Source organism: Brienomyrus brachyistius, chromosome 22, assembly GCF_023856365.1.
Source record: "Brienomyrus brachyistius isolate T26 chromosome 22, BBRACH_0.4, whole genome shotgun sequence".
NCBI classification, from domain to species: Eukaryota; Metazoa; Chordata; class Actinopteri; order Osteoglossiformes; family Mormyridae; genus Brienomyrus; species Brienomyrus brachyistius.
The window spans coordinates 17712769-17738832 of NC_064554.1; the positions used below are offsets into that span (position 1 = coordinate 17712769).

Genomic DNA, 26064 nt, shown 5'->3' on the forward strand with positions numbered 1-26064 from the left:
CATTTCCTTTGTTGATGCATTGGAGAAGTATGTTCCTGCCTTGGTTTTCTCCTCCCCCCAAAATAGCCACGTACATACATGCATGTTGAACGTCTTCAGATCCCCTTCTTTTATCACAGATTTAAAAAACTTTTTATATCAGTGTCTCTTACACGAGCCTCTCTATAGAAGGGCTGTATAGTAATAAGGATATTGCCCACGTGTCTTTGTACCCAGCAGAAACCCACGCAAGCCCCATCCAGATGATTTTATTTGCAGTAGATGTTCTTACTCAAAATGACCGGTACCAAACATTTTAATTCTCCTCCTGGCTCTCAAATGTCTTTTCATCTTTCCTCAAGATACAGTAGCGCTGTTTTACCAATAGATGGCACTGTTGTATAATTAGATGTAATAATAGCGGTGGAGCGCCAGGAACTGGAAGTGCGTTTTATGTAGGTCCGCGGGCGGTAGGTGTGCTGTCGGCTACAGGGGCAATACAGGGATTCCAGCACATTTTCGGCTTGGACCAGCACATCGCTGCAGATTCCCCAAGTTAAGTTGCCTCGTGCCTCACGCCATGTGTTTGTGGTCTATAATGTTAGCAAGTAAATAAATTTGTGTTCAATAAAGTGTTGTTAAATTCAAATGTCTCAATATATCTCTTTTTTATTGGTATATTTAGTTTGTGTGTGTTTGTCAGCTGTACATACAGCGGCGCATATGAATTCCACAATAATTCCCATGGAAAACATTGCAGGTCTCTCTTGCTTGTCCATGCAGTACCCCTGTGCATGCATAAATTAACCCTGACCTTCCACAGATCCTGCAGAATTTCTATACAAGAAATTGTCACATTCATTCTGGTTGCAGTTCTGGCTGGTATCAATGTACACTGGAGGCTGAAGAGGAGGCAGGTCAGCCTGCCAGTTCTAGAGATCAACTCATTCCTAAGGGCCAGCAGATCATTTATGGTCACTGATAAAGTTTGTGATCCACATCAGTTCATACTCACACTGCAGTGTGAAGAATGTGGCTCCATTTTAGAGATGCATGACCACGATCCCCATCTGGCAAATTCTGCATTTGTCTTGCCTTCATCAGGGTCTCCTTCCCCTAGCTGTATCCCACAGCAGTCTTTTACAGCCTGACCTGCCAGGATATTGATATTCAGTGGCTCCCCCCCCCATCCTACCAACAGCAGTGTATCTTTTTGGCAACAGCAAGTGAAACGCTTTGATTGACGTGATGCTGTTTGTTTGCTCGCTTGTGGTTTTTCAAGTTTACGTTTCTCCCTGACGTCAGCCATCACGCAATAATTCAGAATTAAACTTCCACATCCCCCTTAAAACACACAAACAAAAGCCAGAATATATTTCCTGGTGTTTGCAGCCGTTTCGGTTTCACTTTCTTTGCAAAGCAATGCTGATTTCCTGCCTTTCGCTTTCTTTTGATGTACAAAGTAGCAGAACTTCCTGTTTATGGGGGCAAAAGTACTTCAGCGTCGGAGGCACAAGCCACGTCAGATATTGTATCATTTAATACAAAAGGTTGTAAATTCTGCATCAAATCATGTAATTCAATTATTTTATAGTACATTTACATGTAAGTGCAAGTTATTTTTCAGAAATAATGCTTCTCATTTTTCCTAACAGAACCCCCAGACAGTGTTTCTGTCAGTTCTGTGAACTTCACTGGTAACAGTCTGAAAGGGCACAAATCTTATACTTAAGTCATGCTTAACTACTTCAGGATTCATGATTATTTAATGGATGAATTAATACAAGATGCATCGTGAATTCCTTTTGCTCACCATGAATTAATCATGAAGTCACATTTACTTTGTGTGATTACTTCACACTAGATTATCAGTTAATGAGTGTTAAGTGTCATAGCTACTTGAAATGCCACCAAATTTACTATTCCAAGTAATGGCAGCCAGCAGGCACAGTGGTGTGCAGTGAGTAAACTTCATTCCCTGACACCTTATGAGACATGCTAGCGACAGACACTCGCACCCATGGATTTTAACCTCCTTGCTCTCCTCTCATGCCTGAGGTTCCGACTTTAAATACGGTGTGATATTGTGTTTGCCCGCACAATGCAGGTTACATGCACAAACTTTCATTTCAGATCCATGCATTAGATCATGCCCATATGTTTCAAATTACCCCTTACCTCTGCAGCATATTTTTTCATGTGAAGAGAGCAAGGTTCGACTGCTCCCCTCCGGAGGTGTTGTACCTGTATCAGTTTCTCCAGGATCCTTTCCACCTCCTGGGGATCTGAAGTCGGGGAGACTGTAACCAACTCCTGCCCAGCATGGAGAAGCAAGGCAACAGCCTCAGTAAACGCCTGTACGATGGGATCTTCAGAGAGGCAAAGCGCACTGACGCCAACAGTTTCTGGGTTGGAGCGGTGGGGTATTCAGATGCAGGGATGAGAGAAAACGTCCATGAGTAGATCCTTGGAGGAATGTGAAGACAGCCAATTGGTGTCTGGTCATTCTGTCAAGCCAATAGGGGAATGGGAAGACAGGAGGATGAGGATTTATATCCTCAGACTCATGGGCAAGGTCCAGATGATGCCAGCAGTCCCCACCTTCTTCTAAACATGCATCACAGAATCCATCTTTTACTTGGCAAAATGTATCACGGTGTAGAAACTGCTCAGCTTGCCACTTCAGAGCACTGCAAAAGGCAGTGAAGACCACCCAAGGGGCACAGCCAGCATCATGGGGGGCTCCAGTGACCCTCTACACTGAAATGAATCCCTCATGTGCCATAAGCCACAACAAAGGCCTGCGGACAAAACCCTTATGACTTCTGTACCTCACTGATAACATTTGGCTTTTCCTGGAAGGTAACTGAGATGTTACTCTCTAAGGATACGATGAGGATTTTTATTTGTCACAGAAAAGGTATACAGTCCGAGTATAATTTGCAGTTTAATTTCTAGAATAAATATATAATAAATAAGGATTATGAAGTTATACTGAAAAAGAAATAAAAGAAAGAAAACAGAAAAAGAGAAAAACAAACAGATATGTGCCACCAAGCTCACGGTCGCCTTACTGCGTCACATCCTGCAGTCTTGGTCACAGTGGTTTTCTTCATTTCTTACATCTGCTGCTGTACTGAGAATAAGATCATGTTTGCTTGATCTAGAAAACAAGCCCAAACCGGGTCAGAACAGAACCACCAGCCAGTCTCCATCCTTGGTACAGAGACCTGAGATGACATCCAGCCTGGTGTTGGTCTCCTGGCTGGTCTTGGTCCTCCAAGTCGGTGAGTTTCAACTTTTAATATGCCGTTGGTGCAGCGTCCTGGAAAGCCAGGAAATGTATGAGTATGAGAAACGTCGCACTGCTCAGCTGTTTCTTAGCGTTACTGTTATATGCTGTTAACTGACAGTCGGCAGGCATTTGCATAATAGTCTCACTTTACTAAGAATATAAAAGAAATAAACTTTTACTGTATAACAAGAGAAGTGTGCAAACAACAAATGTATTGCCTAAATAAACTCAATAACACAAAGCATATTGTTATCATTAAGGATGATGCAATGTTTGTATATATATGTGTCTGTATATGTTTTTGTATATATGTATGTATATGTGTATGTATATGTGAACGTATATGTATATATATGTGTGTGTGTATGTGTATGTATATATATGTATATGTATGTGTGATGTTCCCCATCTGCATATGAACTTTGATCCAAATCAGGTTTCAACTCTCTGAGGATAAATAATGTTGATATTTTTAAAAGATATTTTGTTTTTGGTAGTGGTGTTAATTTTAAATACCTTCTGTTTCTGCCATTAATCATAACAATGAAGAATGTGCCCTGAATAATACCGAAGGAGAGGGCTGTGGCTGAATATTTTACTTTCACTATTTGCTTTTGCAGTTGCTGATGATGAGCATGATATTAAGCTCCACCCTCCCAGAGTGGTGGTGAAGTATGGCGACTCAGTATCAGTGAACTGCACCACGTCCATAGATCATATTTGGATGTACTGGAAGGATAACTGTGCTGTTAACCCCCATGCTTCCAGACTGGCAGTGAACCACACCATGCCCATAGATACATTATTGAGGTGCAGGAAGGATATACATGACAATGATTGTATCACCCTGTATAGGAAGATAACAGATTACTGTGCAAACTTTTCCTGTTATGTCATTCTTAAAGGAAAACTGGAACATAAAAAAGATCTACAAGTCACTGTGTACAGTAAGTGTGTCTCTTCTGATGGAGCTACTGCAGCTGTCAGCTCTCATACAGCTGGGAAATATTCAACCTGAGCATCACCTTAAAACATCAGTAAAACCCAGCAGAATATTTCACTGTAAGGCATGGATGTCTCTGTGTGTCTCTGTCCCTATAAGGCACAGCTGTCTCTTGTTACCTTTGAGAAATAATGCTCCTCATTTTCCCTCACAGATCCCCCAGACAGTGTTTCTGTCAGGTCTATGAACTCGACTGACCCCATGGTGGAGGGGAGTCGGTACCAGCTGAAGTGTGAGATCCAGAACATCGCTCCTGTTCAGAACCTCACTGTGAAGTGGTACAAAGGGGACACGTTAGTACATGAAGACAGAGACTATGTCATAGAAGATGGAAAGTCTGACAGAGAAAAGGCACCTGTGAATGTGTCCTCCACCCTCCTGATAACCCCCAGCAGAGCTGATGATGGAGCAGAGCACAGCTGTGAGGCAGAGCTGGACCTGGGACCAGAAGGACCACAACCCCCCCTTGCAGTGAAATCAACACCCCTCAGGATCACTGTGCACTGTGAGTACTGCCTGTCTGCTCTGTACATCACTACATGCCTTACCATCAGCTTTAAATTATTACCTGTATTTTTTAACCCAAAGATGCTGATCCATAATGATGCTGATCCATAATGATGCTGATCCTTAATGATGCTGATCCTTAATGATAGCTCTTTGTAACTAGAAATGTATCAATAGCTCAATATTACACTGGTGTTAAGGGGCAAACTCTGCTACACTGAAGCTGTTAACAAAAAACACCAGTAGCAGCATAACGTGTAACAATTAGAAAGTGAAACTTGTCTCATGAGATCTCAAGACGAAACACAAACCCTCTGCACGTTCCAGTCCCCATCTCCTGCGGGTCTGCTCACCTAACAGGACATCCAGGCAGATGCTCATCCAAATGTGATAACTGTCCTATCTTCACCTGTAAACTCTGTCTATTTTCACTTTTTACAGACAGTCGTTTGCACTATTGTTGTGTTGATGTTTTTTCACCTTTTGGTCTCACATCTTTGAAGTCTGCATGTGAATCCCGTTTCCTCCCTGAATCCAGAGACGTGTGTCTGTCGTGTTGGTGTTTGGGGTCCAGCTGCTCGCTGTAGGTGACTGATCACCGTTGTGTGTTTTATTCACGATCTTCACTGTGACCCAGTTTTTCTCTTCCGGATGTTTATCTTCTTTCCAACCAGCTTTTTAAGCCCCACTTATGCTCTTATTTCTCAGTATTTCGCTCTGAGGTATGAAATGACATGTTTCCTCCTAGATTCACCTCTAGCACTTTTGTCCTTCTGCACCAGACTCAGGTCACAGTCAGCCATCGACATTTATACTGTGGTCTGTGCTGGATGACTTGGCATGTGCCGTCTCCTGCCATTGAACAAAAGCATTTAAAATGGAATTAAGTTAAGAATCACGCCAACAAACATTTTGGCTTTGATAATTATTATGATGCTATTGGCTTGAATCACACTAGACAGAACCAGGCTGCTGGGAAAACTGTGAGCTCTGGAATTTTCCAAGGATGAGGAATTATTATAAATTATTATGTCTCTTTCCTACTTATTTTGTCATGCAAAGAGGCTGTGAGAATGTGCTGCTACTGTACATACCTTTAATCCTGATCTCCTTCCACAGCTCATCCAAGAAGAAAATTCTGGATTGTTATGGGAGTTGTTATTGGATTCCTTCTTTTAGTTTCAATCTGCATCTATAAACACGAGAAGCAGAAAGGGAAGGAAGCTGACCGACTTCCAAATTCCAGTGATCCACTCATTTCAATGGGCCAGCAGGCTAATAATGGTACGCAGATTTTAAGTAAATAGGTTTTCCTAAATATTTATATGTTGTTTGAGGAATCAAAGTGGTTTTTATTCCTGTTTTAATAGAATATCTAGGATTTTAATTAATCAATCAGTATTTTGTTTGCTGGTTATTGAATTCATACTCACACCCTGTTCTGCTTCTCAGGTGGTCAATCTTACAGCAGTGCGAATAATCAGGCTCCATTTTAGAGACGCGTGACCATAATCCCCATGTTCCACATCCAGCATTTGATTTCCTTCATCAGAGTCTCTTTCCCAAAGCTGTACCTCCGTACCCAGTGTCTTACAGCCTGACCTGCTGTCACTGTTTCCTGTCAGATGTCCTTCATCAAACGGCTCTCATGATCTCTTCATCCATGTCATCGGCATTCATGCTGGAGCCAGCTGGTAGTTTGTGGGCCCATCAAACCATGCAGTATCACATTGGAGTAACATGGTATATTATTTAGCATTGCATCAAATAACATCTCCCACATGTGATCACCATGTGACACTCAGCCTGAGGTCAGGTGACCAATGGGTGCCCCGGAGGGACTGGCTTGACATGCAGCAGCCAAGATATTAATATGCAATGCCCTCCTCATCCTGCCAACTGTTTTGCACAGAATTTATCATCTATTTTGGTTTCATATTTTTTGCAAACTCTGCTACACTGAAGCTGTTAACAAAAAACACCAGTAGCAGCATAACGTGTAACAATTAGAAAGTGAAACTTGTCTCATGAGATCTCAAGACGAAACACAAACCCTCTGCACGTTCCAGTCCCCATCTCCTGTGGGTCTGCTCACCTAACAGGACATCCAGGCAGAAGCCCGATATTGTGGATTACTATTGCAGCTTCTTCTGGAATCCTTTTGGCTTTAATGTATAAATTCTGCTGGGCAGGGCGGGGCAGGTAATGACATGGCGATCGATCGATAGAACGATACAGCTGAATCTACCCACATAGGAAAACACGGACCGCTCACCCCTGAAACACCCAGCTACTGCATCATCAGAGTTCATACTGCAATGTTATTGTCAGCTGGTTCCAGTTTGTATCGTCTGCAAAGAAAGCTGGTTTTCGGTTGCTTGGCTTACACTGAACCCTCTGCCAGGGCATGTAGTTACTGACTTCTTATGTATATTTTTTTTGCTTTGCACTTTTCATTTTTCTTCTCTTTTTAATGTGTTTGCTCCCGGTCGCTTGATTGTGTCATTTATGTACTGTCTAATTAAACCGCCACTACATCAATGTGCTGCAATACTGTATTTTTTCTTCTGGAGGTTTTTGAGAACAGACGTATTATGGGATGGGACCAGGGAAGCAGGTGAAGGAGATAAGGACCGGGGGAAAATAAAGGGATTTAACAGGCACACGAATGGGGCATAAGGAACAAACAGGCATAACAATACAATAACGGAACTAGGGAAAACATACTGTGACGTGGACTTAAATACACAGAACTAATGAAGACAATTCGAAACAGCTGGCAAACATGGGGAATCCACATGAGGTCAACGAGGGGGGCGTGGCCACAAGAGGTTTCAGACGAGCAGGTCATGACATTATGGCTGTTATACTGTATTTTACGATATTGTTACGGTAACTCTTAAGGAAGACAGCGCTGGTTTTATAGTCCTACCATCATGGTGCTTTGAGAAAGGTGCCCGATACAGGCTTATATTCTGCTGAAGGGCTTCACAATTTACTGCATAGATCTGACTGAACCATCAGAAAAGGGGAGCGGGGGAGCGGTGCTGTTGGTGCCGAATGCTCCTCCAGTCACTGCCATCATCATCTGATGGGTGAGTGTCCAGCCTACAATCACTTGCATCACGCAAACTATACAGCAATAGGTTGTCAACATTCCAAGTAACACAACTGCCATCATGACTGCCAACCTCCCCACATGGTTTGCCAACAGTCCGATACTCTTCAGTCCTTTTCTGCATTGCTGGTAACTTCTTTTCTGGGAGCTTTAAATTTATTAATAAGGAGCCTTCAGGCGCCGTATTACAACACCGATCTCCAAACACTTGGCACACGCCACCGTTTGCCGGTATCCCAAGGCCTGCCTGTCTTGGCACCACATCCTACTTGTCGCATGCACATGTTCTCTCAAAGCCACCAAGGCAGTATCAGTATAATTAATGAACCTTTGTTAATTATAATAAATGTAATCAATCCAGTCAAGATTATTGTTAGGTGTTACTCTAAGAGAGATAGACTAAAATCCTGATTTCACGTACGGTTTTCTTAAAGGAAACGCTAATGTCTGAGATGCGCAATTCTCTCCCAACGCCATCACTGTATCTGTGATCACTGCCAGCCACCTGGTGCGCTGTTCGTATGCCAGTATCGGCATGCCAACTGTCAGCGGCAGTCAAATGCCAGGCGACCTCAGAGATCACCTGAAAGCTTCTCACATCATATTGTCTAGAACGGCATCTTTATAACATTCATAAGTCAATGAAAAATGTATTACGTTCTTGTCTGGTAGTTCAACCTTAGCTACATGTAGCTAAGGCTGATGAAGAGTTGACGGACATCTCCCAACCATTTTGATGATATTTGTGGAGCTCTGGGTTCCCCAAATAAGCTAAACATTCTGCCAGGCAATATATTCTGCGTTTTGTGTTCTGACATTCACCACATTTTCCGATTGTGTCCATGCCCTGCGAATGCTGCTGATATACACATGCCACCCTTTGTGTGTGTGTGTGTGAGTGAGAGAGAGAGAGAGAGAGAGAGAGAGAGAGCTGTGCCTGCCTGCGCTGTCTTTTTCGCAACCTCAACAGCTGTCGCATTTCCCCTAAAGACAATGCTATTTCCTTTGTGGTGGGCTTGACAACTAACACTAGTCAGCTGCCCAGAAAGCATCATGGCGTACAGCAAATGCAAAATCTGATCATGTCGTTGCATGAGCGAGCCATCGCTTCCGGGGAACCTTTCCATCTATAGACTGTTCCAAACACGTGACATACCCCATGACTACGGGGTATTTCACAGACTCATATGCAGGGTCTGTGTAGATTGTGACTGTCTGTTGGATCTTCCTTCATCAGTGCTCTCAGAGGAGCCTCCTTCGCTACACAGTCCTCCACCCATTCCATGCTAAAGGCTCCCTTTGCCAGACGCAGCAAAGCAGCCCCAAAAACCGACCCCCCCTCCATGAGTCACAGTAGGTACTGTGTTCTTTTCTTGTACATCTTAATTTTTCCTTCTGTAAACATAGAGCTGATGTGTCCGGCCAAAAAGCTCAAGCTTTGTCTCATCAGTCCAAAGGACTCCCAGAAACTTAGGGGCTTGTCCACATGTATTTTAGCACATTCCACTCTGTCTTATTTATATATATTTTTTTCAATAGTGGAGCCGTCCTGGGTCTTCTTCCATGGAGCCCATTGTTGTTCAAAACGCGCCGGATGATGCGATCGGACAGTGATGAACTTTGATCTCGGAGTTCAACTTGAATGGCTTTGGATGTTTTCTTTGGCTCTGTCCACCATCTGCATTGTCCTTCTGATAACCCTGGGTTTGCATTTCTTCTGCCATGTGCTTCCTCTATGTTTTTCCTGGAAGGGTGGCTACAATCCCACGCACCGTATACTTTTAATAATATCTGCAGTGATAGTCACAGGAACATGAAGCTGCTTGAAGATGCTCTTATAGCTTTTACATTTAACATTTATCTACAATTTTCCTTCTGAGCTCCTCAGACAGCTCTCTCCTTTGCCTTCTCTGGTCCATGTGTGTGGCGCAAACAATGATACCAAACTACTCAGTGGCAAGTGGTCTCCCTTTAAATACGCTTAATGGCTGATAAAAAGATTGATGACACAATCGCTCCTATTTGACTCTCCCTGCACCCCCCTGGAGGATGGGCTCCCCCTTTGGGTCTGGTTAGGGTTAGGGCTTCCTCTGCTGCCCCCTGGAGGATGGGCTCCCCCTTTGGGTCTGGTTAGGGTTAGGGCTTCCTCTGCTGCCCCCTGGAGGATGGGCTCCTCCTTTGAGTCTGGTCCCTCCCAAGGTTTCTTCCTTCTTGGGAGTTTTTCCTTGCCACTGTCGCCTATGCCTTACTCACTGGGGGCTTTGGGTGAGGATGCTGTAAAGCGCTTTGAGACGATGTAATGTCGTGATAATGCGCTATACAAAAATAAATTTGTTATTTGTTGTTTGTTGATACTAATTAAGGTCAAACAATTAGCTTGAAACGCGACTATAATGCAATGATTTATTAACTTTTTTAGGGGTACTAAGAAGTATGTTCAGGCTATTTTAGCATATCTTTGTAAAACGAACAAGGAACCCAACCAATTTGTCTATGTCTATACAATCAAAGAATGTTACAAGTATCATAAATTGGGCAATTAAGTAACTGGAACAAAAGTTGAATAAAGTTCTGCAATCTCTAAAAACTGGAAGTGTTTGCATTGTTTTGGCCAACAGTGTATCTCTATCTGCAACTGACACAAAGCATCTTTACTTAATAGGTTAACTGAAGTGTGTTCTGATATTAACACTTGAATATCCACATGCCCACTGCGCGTGTTAGGAGTAAGCGGGTGACAGGCTTGGTGGGGATGCCCGGTCCAGGCCGCGGGGACGCCCACGTAACAGCTGGCTGCGGCAGATGGATGGTTAATTCCAGAGTGTGGGACCGGGCGGAGTCTTCCTGGGAGTCGCCAACTAGGACCTTTTTTTGTTCCGCCGTGTGGTTGCTGTGGCAACGCACGGCATCAGCTCATACACCCCCAGCCTGACCTGACCTTAATGTTTATGTGCTGGGCAGCTTGATTGTGAGATTTAGGTGCTGTATATTATTTAACCACAACTACAGTAATGTGCTGTTGTGATGAAACCCTTTTCTTTTAGAAGTTTTGAGAACCTGTATCACCTTAAAGGTTTATTGTGGGTATTTTACGATATTGTTATTAATAAACATAAAGGCACTCTTAAGGAGGCGGGCACTCTTTTTATAATTTAATCATTGTGCTTTCAAATATGTGAATGATATTGACTTATATTCATGCCACCCAGTCAGAGAGGCAACTGCAGACACAACTTGTATGGCTTCTGAACTTCAGTACCAGTGCTGTTTACAGCCTGGCTTCCTGGGAAGGAAATTTGACCTCGCTGTCACTCCAATTTGCCAATTAAAAATAAATTCCTTGATGGTGGAATGAGTTACTAAACTACATCTAGTCATCAGATTCCCTCTAAACACTGAAGAAACACATCAAAACCATGTTGCAGGAACACTTATACTAGCCTCTACCAGTGTCCTGCTCAGTGATGCCTCAGCTGGTCTCCTCTGTGCACAGAATGTTCCTAACGCTACACTTTGTCTTTTTGATTTGAATAGTTTCCTTACTGATTTGTTTTTGTTATGTTTTTTTGTTACAGGGCAGTTGCTGGGGCGGCATGGTGGTGCAGTGGTTAGCACTGTTGCCTCACACCTCTGGGACCCGGGTTCGAGTCTCCGCCTCGGTCACATGTGTGTGGAGTTTGCATGTTCTCCCCATGTCGTCGTGGGGTTTCCTCCGGGTACTCCGGTTTCCCCCCACAGTCCAAAAACATGCTGAGGCTAATTGGAGTTGCTACCGTAAATTGCCCGTAGGTGTGCATGCATGGTGTGTGAGTGCGCACTGCGATGGGCTGGCCCCCCCCATCCTGGGTTGTTCCCTGCCTCGTGCCCATTGCTTCCGGGATAGGCTCCGGACCCCCCACGACCCAGTAGGATAAGTGGTTTGGAAAATGGATGGATGGATGGATGGACAGTCGCTGGACGAACATCTGTGCATGTGGCTCCTTCACAGCTGCATGCTTGTTACGTTCTATCGGTCTCACTTTGCATGTTGCTTTTGATAACAGCATCTGCTAAATAAATTAACGGAAATATAGTGTTTTTTCACCATTGTTATTCAATCAAAATCGTTCCTCATATGTCCTCCTGCAGGATCGGGGTTTGGGGCGTAATCTAATGACCTTTTCCTGAATAAGAAATTCTCTAAGCGACTCTGGAAAGGAACGTAAAAGGCAGTATTCTCAGTTTTCCAAAGATGGGAGATTTAAGCTGGGACCGTTTCTTCCTGATTTTGCTCAGTGTGGGACAGCAGCTGTGTGATTCCGGATCCAGTAAGTATGTCTGTGTCAGCCTGGGGTTTATAGCTAACCAGTAGCCTTAATCGCTTAACATCGCCGGATGTGTAAATTGTGTTTTACACTTAAATGACTTGCTCCACTCTAAACGTAAAGAGGCAGTTCACCTTAAGATCGAAAAACATTTTCTTATATACTGTAGTGCTATTAATCCATCTAGATTGTTGTGGTGAGAGTTTCCCAGAAATATACACGACTTCTCTTGAATATAATGGGTGTGGTGATTAAAATATACATTTAACTGTATATTTAATATATATTTGAATTAGAAACATTTGCATTCTTCATTGCAGCTGGGAAACACCTATTTTTTCTTACAATCAATTCCACAGGATTCCGGTTAGACCACAACTGATACAGGCTACAGCATGTAAAAAATATGATTAGTTATGTTTGTCATGACACTTACTCAGACAGCTGGTGGGATTTAAGGTACCCTAGTTGAAACAGACTGTATATTTTGTTTGCTTACATTTTGCCCAGACTACCATAAATCCCAAATTTATCCGGCTAAGCCAGAAATCCTGCTTTGTGAAACAGGCCGCAGGGGGATTGCAAGAATCTTAAGACATTTGGGGCTTAGCCCAGAGACTGTCTAGGGGAATTGAGAGCATAGTTGTTATTAAAACATCGGAGCTACACAAATCCTTTTTGCCAGTAGCTTGTAGTTACATGGAGAGAAAATACCGCAGCAGTCCCAGTCCCAGCTGTGAGACAGAGACCCTGTACCATATAACTTGATGCTGACATTGTTTTTGTTTTGTAGCTGATGATGACTTTTGTACTGGACTCCTGTTATATTGGGGATGCTAATGACACAGAGTCTTATTGCATGTTTTCTGTCTTTTCTATGAACGAGTTCAGTGGGTCACAGGTTAGATGCATGACTTATGTATCAGATTGATCACCTCCAGAACTGTCCACTCTGTCCAACTGATGAGCCTCATCTGAATATTAAAATGACCTGTTTCCAATCTAGCTTTTACATTTTTTTTCTTTCTTTGCCTTTGCAGCTGCTGATGATGGCTGTCCTGAGCTCCATCCTCCCAGAGTGGTGGTGAGACATGGAGACCCAGTATCAGTGAACTGCACCGTGTCCACAAATCACAGTGGGATGGGCTGGGCAGCTCCAGTAGATGACGTATCTAATATACCTGGTGTGAAGTTTCTCACTTGGAGGGTGGAAAGTCTGACGATCTGGGACTTAAGGCCTCAATGCTATGCAAACCGTCCAGGAAAACCTCAATGTAAAGAACGTCTCTCAGTCACTGTGTACAGTAAGTGTGTCTCTTCTGATGGAGCTACTGCAGCTGTCAGCTCTCATACAGCTGGGAAATATTCAACCTGAGCATCACCTTAAAACATCAGTAAAACCCAGCAGAATATTTCACTGTAAGGCATGGATGTCTCTGTGTGTCTCTGTCCCTATAAGGCACAGCTGTCTCTTGTTACCTTTGAGAAATAATGCTCCTCATTTTCCCTCACAGATCCCCCAGACAGTGTTTCTGTCAGCTCTATGGTCCGCATGGTGGAGGGGAGTCGGTACCATCTGAAGTGTGAGATCCAGAACATCGCTCCTGTTCAGAACCTCACTGTGAAGTGGTACAAAGGGGACACATTAGTACATGAAGACAGAGACTATGTCATAGAAGATGGAAAGTCTGACAGAGAAAAGGAACCTGTGAGTGTGTCCTCCACCCTCCTGATCACCCCCAGCAGAGCTGATGATGGAACAGAGTACAGCTGTGAGGCAAAGCTGGACCTGGGACCAGAAGGACCACAACCCCCCCTTGCAAAGCAAGTAAACTGGGTATTTTCAATAAAATAAAGTTGTATATCAGGTTTTGTCAGAGAGACAGTATTGGGTAAAATGCTGTATTAAGTAGTTACATTGTGAGATCTCTAGAGTTAGTCATACTTACTGGTTCATATTGGTGGCACAACGCAGTGGAGGCTGCTGTTAAATAATAATAATCATAATAGTAATAATAATAATAATAATGTTATTATTATTAATGGGGGCAGCACAGTTGTGCAGTCGTTAAATTAATAAATATCAAATAACAATTTCATAATAAAATAATATTAATAATATTATTATTAGTGGAACTGCTGCCCTTGACGGAAACATGTAAGCTGGCAGAAGGGAGAGCAGAGACGTTTTACACAGACAGCCGATCGGCCTTCGGAGTGACACACGACTTTGGAGCCTCGTGGAAGCACAGGGGGTTTCGTACATCCAGGGGAAACAAACGGCGCACCGCTGATCTCCGATTTACTGCAGGATGTCCTTTTAGCTAAAACCCTAGCAATATGTAAATGTGAAGCTCACAGTTAGGCTTATGATGTTGTTTCCTGCCCATACAGACGGCGGTGTGCACAGATAATGGCTGTACAATCAACCCTGTGGTTTCGGATTTAAAGGCACTTCAGTCTAGAGCAACACAAAAGGAGAAGCAGCTGTGTTAGACAGTGGCGTGGGAAGTGAGAGGCGGGGTGTGGACCCAACAACAGACCGTGTCTATCTAAATACCTGTTCCATCACTATGCTAAGTTGATACATGGGAATGATCATGTGTCAAAAGGGGAGGGTGTACAATACAATAGCACAGTATTTGTTCACAAAGGGGGTTAATTAATTACTCACAAAACCTTTGTCAGCGCTGCATTATCTGTGCAACACAATGTGGGAAGAGGCCAACAATTGGAGCAAGCGGTTCCAACACAAGGCCCATCTGAACATCTACAAATGAACTTCCTTGAATTGTCCCCCGCATTAGTGTTGAGAGACATAGACTGACTGTTCAGACTCTCGGGGAGGCCAATGAAGTTTCTGCTGAAGCCATTGAGGGAGGCAGGAACGATTGTTATCTGAGATTATGTGCTTTTGTTGTCATGTTATGTTATTGTTGTTTGGATAATCGGAAATATAACAATAGTGTTTCTTTGCCATCATTACTCACAGCACACTGATACGATCAGAATCATATCTTCTACATCCGCCCTCAGAATGGGCATTTGGGCGTTATCTGAAAACCCGTTCCTGCATAAGGCTACGGAAAAGGAAAGTAAAGGGCAGTATTCCCAGTTTTCGGAAAATGGAAGTTATGAGCTCGGACCGTTTCCTCCTGATTTTGTTCGTTGTGGGACAGCAGTATGAGTCTGGATCCAGTAAGTATGTTTGAATATCTTTTGTTGGTGAGGTCGACACTTTAGTGAGGGTGCTCTGAAATATACTGTTTTTCCTTTATTAATACGCCGGTCACCACAGTTTAATTTCTAACACAACACCCCCGACACGTACAAAAAAAAACACTGTTTTAATGTAAAACAGGTTCTTTGAAAGATATGTGGGACTGTAAGAATAAATTTAAGAACTTGTACTATCAAAATTAATGCATCAGCACTAATCATAAAATCATAACACTTTTTTTCTTTTTTGAGGGCACTGACTATAATTACATTAATGTTAATACCCCAATGGGAGAATAGTATGAGCAAGGATTTCTAGTAGAATTTAATTTCTATACTGAACACAAAGATTGGGCGGCATAATGGCACTGTGGTTAGCACACTCACCTCACGTTTGAGTCTCCGCCATGGCTCCATGTGTGGACTTCGAGTTGTGGGGTTCCAGGTCTCTGATGTCCTCCTACACGATCTATGGCTACTTACCCGGAAGCACAGCACAGTGAAAAACGTCTATATAAGACAGTGAAGTTTTGATGATATTGCAACATGATTGTGTCTGCGATTAATTGGCGCGGTGTGCCAGTGTAACCGGCTCTTCCCTCTGCGTGTATTTTGCGTTGTAATACACGGAGCCAGGTGGAACCTTAAGAATCTGCGGTGTTTTTAAAGTTACGGTGAACCCTGTTTTAGTTACTTAACAGCCCTTCCCGCGGTTTATTGAACACACTCTCCTACATGCCAGTGCCCACTCGCTCTCTCCCCATGTGTACAGCCTGAGGAACAGTGATGTGTCGGTCGCAAACGAAACGGCTCTCAGAGCCGGCTCTTTGAAGTGAAATATCGGAGCCGGCTCCTGCCTGTGAGCCGGAGTCAGAGCCGATTTATTCCTTTCTCTATTTTTTTTTCAAGCCGTACGGATTGGTCAACCACACGATGCGTATCTGCAGGACGGGGAGGGGCGGTGCTACAGGGTGCGTTCGACTTGGGCGTTAAGTCTTAAGTCGTCTTGCTCTCGTGAGGTTTTTGTACCATGTGACATGGTTACGGGTGGTGACGTTTTGCAGAGCCGGCTGAAGTCGGACAAAAAAAATCTAACCGTGATGCATTGCGTTGGGACCAGAATGCATTACTTTAAGCCAGCGCTGCAAACGACTACGTGAAGTCGAACGCAGCCATATGCAAATACAGCAATAGCAGCACAGGCAGAGAAACTGGAGGGAAGGAGACACGCGTGACAAAATGAGTGACTGCAAGAAACGGAGTAAAATTTGGATACATTTCAATTACATTGATAATACAAAGGCAGAGTGTAGAGCGTGCAAGGTTAAAATCTCATATCGAACAGGTTCTACAAATAACCTGCATTAGCACATGAGAACTGTACATCCAACAGTGCAGTGGGAAGAAAAAAGACAAGCAAGTGAACCTGCTACTAAGGAAAGTGACAGTTTGTGTACTGCAACTGTTGAAAGTGCCAGTTTGTCAATGTCTACACAGTCATCCAGTACAGCACCACAACCACCTAGACCTACAACCTAGAGCTCTATGAGACAGTTTGTGCAAAAAGCTATGACTCCAGTAAGACAGAAAACAATTGATGAGCAATTGGATAAAATGATTGCACGTGATTTCCAACCATAGTAATTCATTTCACTAATAATTTTGCATTATTTTTGGTAATAAATTCATTCAAGCCCCAAAAAAATCTGAAGAACCACTTGGGAGCCGAAAGAGCCGGCTCTCTTAAAAAAGCCGGAATTCCCATCACTACTGAGGAAACAGCCAGAGGAAGTGAGATTGAGTGATTGGCGAGGAGAAAGGGAGTACAATCCAAACCGGACATTCATGAGAAATGACACAGGGGATGCCGGTAAAACTAAGACAACTGAGGACATCCCCAACTTATATAATAAATCGAAATAGATTATATTAAACACTCATACCATTTTATGAACTCAGGGAGCCTGACACACGATCCTCACCCATCTTCGTGCGCAGATCAGGACCCTTATAAAGGGGAAATGACAGAGGGAGGGGGACGTACAACCCAGCATGGTGGAATAATTAAAGGGCTAGCGTAGCCATCAGGTTAACAAAAGAAGACAGAATTGCCTGTTATTATATAATTATAATTTATAAATAGCATAACCTGTTACACCGGCAGTACAGAGGGCTGGAGTACCGGTAGGGTTACTGACATAGCCAGCCAATTTCACTTTGTCACTTTGGAGGGTGTCCTCCGTGTGCCAGTGAAATTGGCTGGCTATGTCAGTGACCCTATCGGTACTCGAGCCCTCTGTACTGCCAGTGTAGCAGGTTAAGTCGGCACCCCCTCAGAAGTTGGCGCCCCCACCGTGTGGCTGCTCTCTGTGGTAATGATGCATCCACTTCTTTGGCCTATTGATATCCTGTCATATTCCCACATATACCATTTGTATGTTATCAAATATACAAGGAAGTTCTGTAAATGGAGTCTGGCTGCTTATGGATGGTACTTGGGTACTTGGTCACTAGAGGCATCTGGCCCAGGCAAGAATGTGGCAGCGACAGAAGCACAATGCAGACATCGGCCATGCAGTTACACTGTATAATCCATCTATCTTCCATTACCTTAATTGACTATACAGGGCCGAGAGGTGGAAAGTTCAGATCCAGACCAGAATTTTGGTTTAACCAGCCAGTTGAACATAAGGAGTCATAGTCTATTGGTCTGGATTTGTACTTTCAGGACCTGGTCTTTCCACCACTGACAGTACACAAGACAGGAGATACCACGAATGGGATGCCAGTCCGTTATAAGACGCATTCATATACCATGGGCGATTTGGCAAAACCATGTTCTCAGACTGTGGGAAGAATCTGGATTGCTGAGAGGAAAGCCACGCAAACACGGGGAGGAATTTCACAGATATGGGTAGAAATGAAGACCAAAAGCCAGGAGGTGTGAGGTCAATCTGCCAGCTGTTTGTAAATACTACAGCTTTCCCATTCCCAGCTGGGAGGTTGTTGCCAGACGGAGACCCAGAACCACTTAACTAAACGTTTGCATTGTACCTAATGATGACTTTCGTACTGAAACCCTGACATGTGGAGAAAGCCTTTTAAATACCTTTTTTTTGATGGTGGTAGTTATTTTAAATACTGTTTTTCATCTTTTGCTTTATATCAATGAGGACTGTACTGTAGTATTGTAGCGCTGGGCGGACCGAGGCATCGTGGGAGCAGAGGAAAATAAGGAGACTTGCTTGGCGGGGAGAACACGCTCTTTAATAGCAGGCCTTAACAGGACTATAACAGGCACCGAACCAAATACTCAGAGCAGAAACACAACGGTGTCAGATGCCGAACTGTAAGGTGCAAACTCAGTTGGAGATTTACACAAGCTAAATACGCACGAGGATCGGACAGGGTACACACAAGACACGGGCAAAGACACAAGTGACAATAGGGAAGTGCAACCGTTAACATTGACAACAACAATACAACAGGGGCTATTCACAATTCCACATGGGGCATTCTGGGACATCCGCCCCACTGGTGCTACACTATATGGGAGGAGAGTGCTGTGGAGACCCAGTATTGACAAAATTGCTGAAGTTGATAAAATATTACTTTCACTTTTTGCTTTCACAGGTGCTGCTGATCATTGTCTTCAGCTCCATCCTCCCAGAGTGGTGGTGAGACATGGAGACCCAGTATCAGTGAACTGCACCGTGTCCACAGATCACAGTGGGATGGGCTGGGCAGCTCCAGTAAATGACGTATCTAATACACCTGGTGTGAAGTTTCTCATTTGGAGGGTGGAAAGTCTGACAATCTGGGACATAAGGCCTCAGTGCTATGCAAACCGTCCAGGAAAACCTCAATGTAAAGAACTTCTCTCAGTCACTGTGTACAGTAAGTGTGTCTCTTCTGATGGAGCTACTGCAGCTGTCAGCTCTCATACAGCTGGGAAATATTCAACCTGAGCATCAGTAAAACCCAGCAGAATATTTCACTGTAAGGCATGGATGTCTCTGTGTGTCTCTGTCCCTATAAGGCACAGCTGTCTCTTGTTACCTTTGAGAAATAATGCTCCTCATTTTCCCTCACAGATCCCCCAGACAGTGTTTCTGTCAGTTCTATGAACTCTACTGACTCCATGGTGGAGGGGAGTCGGTACCAGCTGAAGTGTGAGATCCAGAACATCGCTCCTGTTCAGAACCTCACTGCGAAGTGGTACAAAGGGGACACATTAGTACATGAAGACAGAGACTATGTCGTAGAAGATGGAAAGTCTGACAAAGAAAAGGCACCTGTGAATGTGTCCTCCACCCTCCTGATCACCCCCAGCAGAGCTGACGATGGAGCAGAGTACAGCTGTGACGCAGAGCTGGACCTGGGACCAGAAGGACCACAACCCCCCCTTGCAGTGAAATCAACACCCCTCAATATCACTGTACACTGTGAGTATTTAACTTCAGTCTGCCTGTGTCACCAACATTAGAACAGTTCATTCAGAGTGAATTAACATAGTCTGTATGAATCTAAGTATTATAATCTATATCAGCAACATCGCAGTTAGAGTCAGAATTGTCTGACTCTACCTGAAATACCTGTAGTATAAATCAGAGCTAAAACTGTAAAGGTGTAATTTTGGTCAGTATGGGTGAAAGTGTCTGATAAACAATTACAAAGAGATACATAGCATATGGCAGGACACTCAGACCATCACGGACTACAAACCAGCAGCCCATCTCTGCGACAATCACTCTTTCCTCCATAACGTCCTGTATAACCTTCATGCACGTTTTGATGCACTAAACAGTCATGATGCGAGCACGTCCAGCCCTCCCCCTGATGAGCAGACAATCTGTCTGTCTATAGCTTCTGCGAGGAGAACACTATCCAGAGTCAACCGTCTCCAAACTTCGGGTCCTGACAGCATACCTCATCGGGTACTTAACGTGTGTGCAGATCAGCTGGCCGATGTCCTCACTGATGTGTTTAACATCTCCCTGAGCAGGGCAGTTATACCTTCATCCATGAAAACCACGACGATCATTCCAGTTCCCAAGAAATCACCTGTGTCCATCCGAATGACTACAGTACCGTGGCACTGACATCAGCCATTATGAATTGCTTTGAGAGACTTAGTCATGAGCCACATCAAAGCTGCCCTTCTCCAGTTTGCCTACCGCACAAACTGATCCATCGCTGATGCCATATCCACTGCACTCCACCTGTCATTGACCAACCTGGACAGCAGAGGCTCTTCTGTAAGGATTCTATTCATCGACTTCAGCTCAGCATTCGCTACCATAATTCCTCCGAAACTGTACTGAGGGGGTTGGGCCTGAACACCACCCTCGTTAACTGGATAATTGACTTTCTAACAGAAAGGCCTCAGTCAGGCACCTACGGCTCTGCCACCTTCACACTAAGCCTGGAATCTCCGCAGGGCAGCGTACTCAGCCGTCTGCCGTTCACACTACTGACCCATGATTGCTCAGTGAAGCTCAGCTCCAGCCTTATCATATCAAATTTGCGGATGACATGACAGCGGTGGGTCTCGTTGACAATAATGACGCTCCGTCATACACGGAGGAGGTGGCAAGACTTGCGGCCTGGTGTAAGTGCAATAATCTCCCTCTTAATGTTGAAAAGATATAAGAGATGATAATAGACTTCAGAAAAACGAACACCTTCCACGCACCTCTCACCATCGATGGTGCCGCTGAAGGGAGGGTCAAAAGCACCAGGTTCCTGGGTGTCCACACCACGGACAACCTTGGTCGGCCCCTAAATACAGCCTCCTTAACCAGGAGATCAGCCACAGCGCCTGCGCTTCTTACGGAGACTAAAGGGAGCGAGACCCTCCTCTCCGATCCTCACCACATTCTATAGGGGAACTATTGAGAGTCTGCTCTGCGGCTGTCCTTGTGCACATTGTATTGTATCTTGTTATATGTTGATGTATGTTGCATCACGGTCCATGGAAAATGTTGTCTCATCTCACTGTGTACATGTACACAGCTGTCGATGACAATAAAGGAACCTTGAACCCTGAGTGCCCCCCCTCTTTACAATGATATTAATGTTTTTTTATCCCACAGACCCACCAGTAATCAAAGAAGGGAACGTCAGTGTGACTGTACCCCAGGGTGGGACAGTGTCTCTGCCCTGCAGCGCCGAGGGGAACCCCCCTCCTCAGGTCCAATGGAGCTACAGAGATGCTGAGAATGTGAGGATCACCATCTCATGGGGCAACAGCACTGCTGTCATCAGAGAAGCCTCGTCTGCCAATGAAGGGGTTTACATCTGCACTGCCACCAACAGGCTGGGGAGTGACACAACAACAGCGTTTGTCACCGTGACCAGCACCAGCACCCTACCGGACACAACAACAGCGTTTGTCACTGTGACCAGCACCAGCCCCCTATCCGTCACAACAGGACCACAAATAATACCTAATATTCCAGGTAAATTGTACTTTCAACATTTGATTTTTCAGCTCTTAAATAACCATTGAATGCCAAAAATAAAAATCATTTTCAGATATGTAGAATTTTATTTGCCTGATAATTTCATATTTGCTATTTTCCTTCATTTTCTAGTGATTCACTTTGCCTTTTTTGTATCCGAGGACCAGTGAACTGAAGGACTAAATAATCAAGAAAGTTAGTCCTCCAGTAATCTGAGATCTGCAGTCCTTTGTGTTTCTGATATAAATAAACTTAAATTAGAGGCTGTGAACCTCAGGGATGGAATGGATGTTTTGGGGGGGGGGGGGGGTGAAGTGGGGGCTGGGAGACGAGCCCCATGATGTATCTGTAACCAGCTTTATCAGGTATAAAGCAGTTTGCTGTGTGTTTGAGGAAAGAGAGACGACCGGACAAGTTCAGCTAAAGGTTTCCTACTTTCCTGTAAACACTGATCATATTTTCCTTTTCAAAGCACCTCCAGTCCCCTCAGTCAGCCCTTGACAAGTAAACAACGGTCTGTGCTGGATGACTCGGCACGTGCTGGTTTTAGCTGCCATTGGGCAAAAGCTTTTAAAACAGAACTAAATGCAGAATCACACCGGCAGACATTTTGCTGGAGACGGCTTTGATAGTTATTATGATGCCAAGTTTGACCCCTAGCTTGAGTCACACTCGACAGAGCCAGTCTGCTGGGAGATCTGCGAGCTCTGGGATTTTCCAGGGCTGAGGAATTATTATAAACTATTGCATCTCGTTATATTTTGATGTGGTGCTTGTGGTGCTCCTGTGCGTACATGATTCAACCCTGACCTCCTTCCACAGATCCTCCAGGACCAACACCCTGGATTATTTCAATAATAGTGCTTGTGGGTGTAGCTCTCTGCATATATTTTTTATATCGGAAGTTCATCAAAAAATCAGTTTCCCAGCCTGTATGAATTATCGTGCTGTAACATGGTAAGTACATTGATGCTGCTTTTTCTGAATATTTCTGTGCCATTTAATCAATACTGATGTGCTTGTATAAGTTTATATAAAAATCATCGCATGATTTTTATCTGATTCATTTCACAAATGCATACATACATACAACTAGTCAAATACATACAACTTAATGTTGTTTGTACCCTTTCTAGGCACCTGCCCCTTTTTCCCATTGAAAAGTCCTTGCATGGAGAATTTTTAAAATTCAAACGTTGATTTTTACATCCACACCTTTCCATGAACACTTCATTATATGCCTCTGCTTTTTTTTTGTTATGCGCGCTGCCACATATTCACTATTCACATGTCCAACTGAAGCTCCATGAACCATTTGCTGTGTTTTCTGACACCACTAGATGGTGCTCTCTATTGGAAAAAAAGGACTCGATGCATGCCCCAAAGCAAACCAATATCGCCATCTAGTGGGGGATAAAAAATATAGAAAATGATTTGTGACGCTTTATTTGGCCGCGGCTAGTCTTAATACATGTTTCAGTTCATGTCTTTTACCTTGTTCTGATTAGGACAAAATTATTTTGGCTTCGGATTGTAATGACTATGGATGTTGCTCTGACCATCATTGTCCTTTAATTTTTGCATTCTTTTTATTGCAAGCTGTTGTCCTGGCCTTGGGTTTATCTTCTTCTTTTTGCTGTTTATGGGGGTGGCTGGGTTGTTGTCTTTTTGTTATGGCCTGTTCGGGCAAGAAAAGTTAGTTGCATCAGCAATGGGTTGGTGGCCCATCCTGGGCTCTTCCCTGCCTTGCGCCTCTGCAGCCCTGTGACGCTGCACAGGCCAAGCGGGTACAGAAGATGAATGAATAAAGTCAGCGGCGTGTTTCAGTCATTCTGCTTTGTTGTTTTGTTTACTCCTGATACTCTTTAGTAATGTTTGCGTATTACAGTTGTGTGTCACCATCTTAAAAAATACTCTTTACGTTCTCCACTGGTTTCTCCACTTTTGTGTCATTTCACCGTCTCTACATTCTGGAACAACTGACAGCCTCAGACTTGGTCATGTGAGCTGGCAGCCTGACTCCACCGGGCAAAATATACCAAATTGAATTTATTTATACGGCATGTTTAAAAACAGCCAGCGCTGACCAAAAGTGCTGTACGACCATAAAATGTATGAAATAGCTATTAACGTTAATGTGTTCTATCATAAAGTATAAATTAAAATACATGCATTGTAGGCTCACACACACATAAAATGTTAAACTAAACAGCAATAAAACAAAAGAAAGGAAGGGAAAGTGTTTAGTGATCAAAATTCCCCTTTAGAGCCTGTGCAGAATCCCACACAGACATGCAAACTCCACACCAGCAAAGGGCCAGATTCAAGCCTCCAACTCTGAAAGTTGATATTTATAATCCAGTGATATTCTGCATCTCGTCCTGAAATGTGGAAATAAGGGCAGTTATGGTTAACACTAACATGGCAATCAGCTTGTTAGAGATGATTTTTAGCAGTGAGCCAACTACTGCCTCTGCCAGTATGACAAACTACAGTAAAACCACACTCAGCTTGCATGTTTTAGGTTGTGAAGATGGATAGGTTTCAGTAATGGCCAGAGTAGTCTTTTGTAGGATTGCAAATTATTGTTAGTTTGAATTTGGCGCCCTCTACTGCAGAGATATAAGACCCGTTAAGACTCCACTCGTACTCAGCTGCTGACACGTTAAGACAATAAGTCACAATGCTTTTGGCTTGTCTTTTTCTAACTTTGCACAGATATTGTATGGCTGTCGACCTGGAACTGTCTTAAATTGTGAACTAGATCACCCCAAAATGCATGCAGTACCGTCAGGGACGGATTATGGGTTGTGTGGGCCCCTGGGCAAAACGTTCGCGAGGGCCCCCCCCCCCACCCCACCCCACCACCAGCACCACCACCACCAGCACCACCACCACAACCATCACAATTCAAGGGCCCTTGGCAGCCAAATGCCCTCCCTATAGGGTCAGGGGCCCTTGTAGGCAGAGGATCAAAGAATGTAGGCCCTCTAAAATAGACAAACGAAAATACATTGTTGATAAGCGTTGCAAATTGTTTTGGGCTAGGGGCCCGTGGCCCTGGGCAGCGGCCCTGCTGGCCCGGTCCGTAATCCGTCCCTGAGTACCGTATAGTGATTGCAAAGAAAAGGGCAGTTTTGACACATGATGAGATTAGAGCAATAAAAATTTGTGTTGTCAAGATACCAATTTTTTGTTTAGATATTGATTGTTCTGTCCTACTTATTGTCCACAATAATTGACAGGCAGCTAACTCGTCCCTCAATCAAGCCGACTTGTGCTCTCTGTTCTCAAGCCGAAACGACAATGCTTGGGTAGGCTCGGTTAGAAAAGAAAACGCGGACTGATGCAACTGCACCAAAACGGACGTGTCTGCTATTTCTGAAAACATGGTGCTTCCGCCCGCTCTGACTTATAACAGAGACACAGCAAATCGAGCAAACTGCAATACCCAAAATTCCCACTAGGTGAAAGCAAACTCCACCAAACACCCAGACAGATCTGACCGCTGGCCGCGAGAACACTGACCGCCCGTTATCATTAATGGATATCACAAATTATCAGCTTAACCCTCTGGAGCCTGAGGCCTCTCAGCCACTTTCGATGTAGTCTGATATGCCTTGATATTTTAAACCATTTCACCTATCTTAAAAACATGTATTCCAAAGTGCTACAAACGCTTTTATTCAACATCAACTCAGCATCAGTAATCTGAGACTAGGTCATTACTCTATCTTTTGTTAAAAACAACTTTAAATGCACACTTTTCAAAATCAGAGACGCTGAGAAATTGGAAACGATCACATTATAAACATTTCTAGGCAAGACTTTTGAGCTCTGAAGCTTAACTTGGAGTGACCCTATTTTTTTTTTCAAAGCCAGTGACCTACACAATGGATATTGATGAGATGGGTGTCACCATAAGCATATAGTTAGTCCTTTTTTTGGAGGTAGAAGCAGAACAACCTCCGTCGCTGGTCTAAAGGCTGGGTCATACTTCTCTGCAGAAGCACAACGCTCGCATCCACTCTGCGTATGTGTACACGTGCCAGTGTCCTACAACCGACACCGATGGCCCGACCCTCGCCCGGATTACCGACCACGATCCTCGGCTCTCCCCCCCCCCCCGATTACCTTAACCCAAAGCTGATCTGCGTCCGTGTCTATCTTCAAAC

At 44.0% G+C, this 26064-nt stretch overlaps 1 protein-coding gene and 1 long non-coding RNA gene across 5 annotated transcripts in view; one reads left to right on the forward strand and one right to left on the reverse strand.

Annotated features, from left to right (window-relative positions):
• The window catches only part of LOC125718454 (hemicentin-1-like), a 67984-nt gene that overhangs the window by 23768 nt on the left and 18152 nt on the right, over window positions 1-26064 (forward strand). The window contains exon 6 of the mRNA XM_048992310.1: window positions 13475-13510. Within this exon, the coding sequence (XP_048848267.1) occupies window positions 13475-13510 (36 nt within the window). The remainder of the gene's footprint in view (window positions 1-13474; window positions 13511-26064) is intronic.
• On the reverse strand, window positions 60-7686 carry LOC125717793 (uncharacterized). 4 transcript variants are annotated; one of them, XR_007384619.1, is made up of 6 exons: window positions 5879-7676; window positions 4846-5636; window positions 4633-4715; window positions 4397-4545; window positions 3054-3304; window positions 60-2834 (listed from the first exon to the last, which is right to left on the reverse strand). It is a non-coding gene; the product is annotated as an uncharacterized LOC125717793 (long non-coding RNA). The 4 variants fall into 4 exon arrangements; XR_007384620.1 differs by having other exon boundaries at window positions 61-2486; XR_007384618.1 differs by having other exon boundaries at window positions 65-1131; window positions 2224-3304; window positions 5879-7686.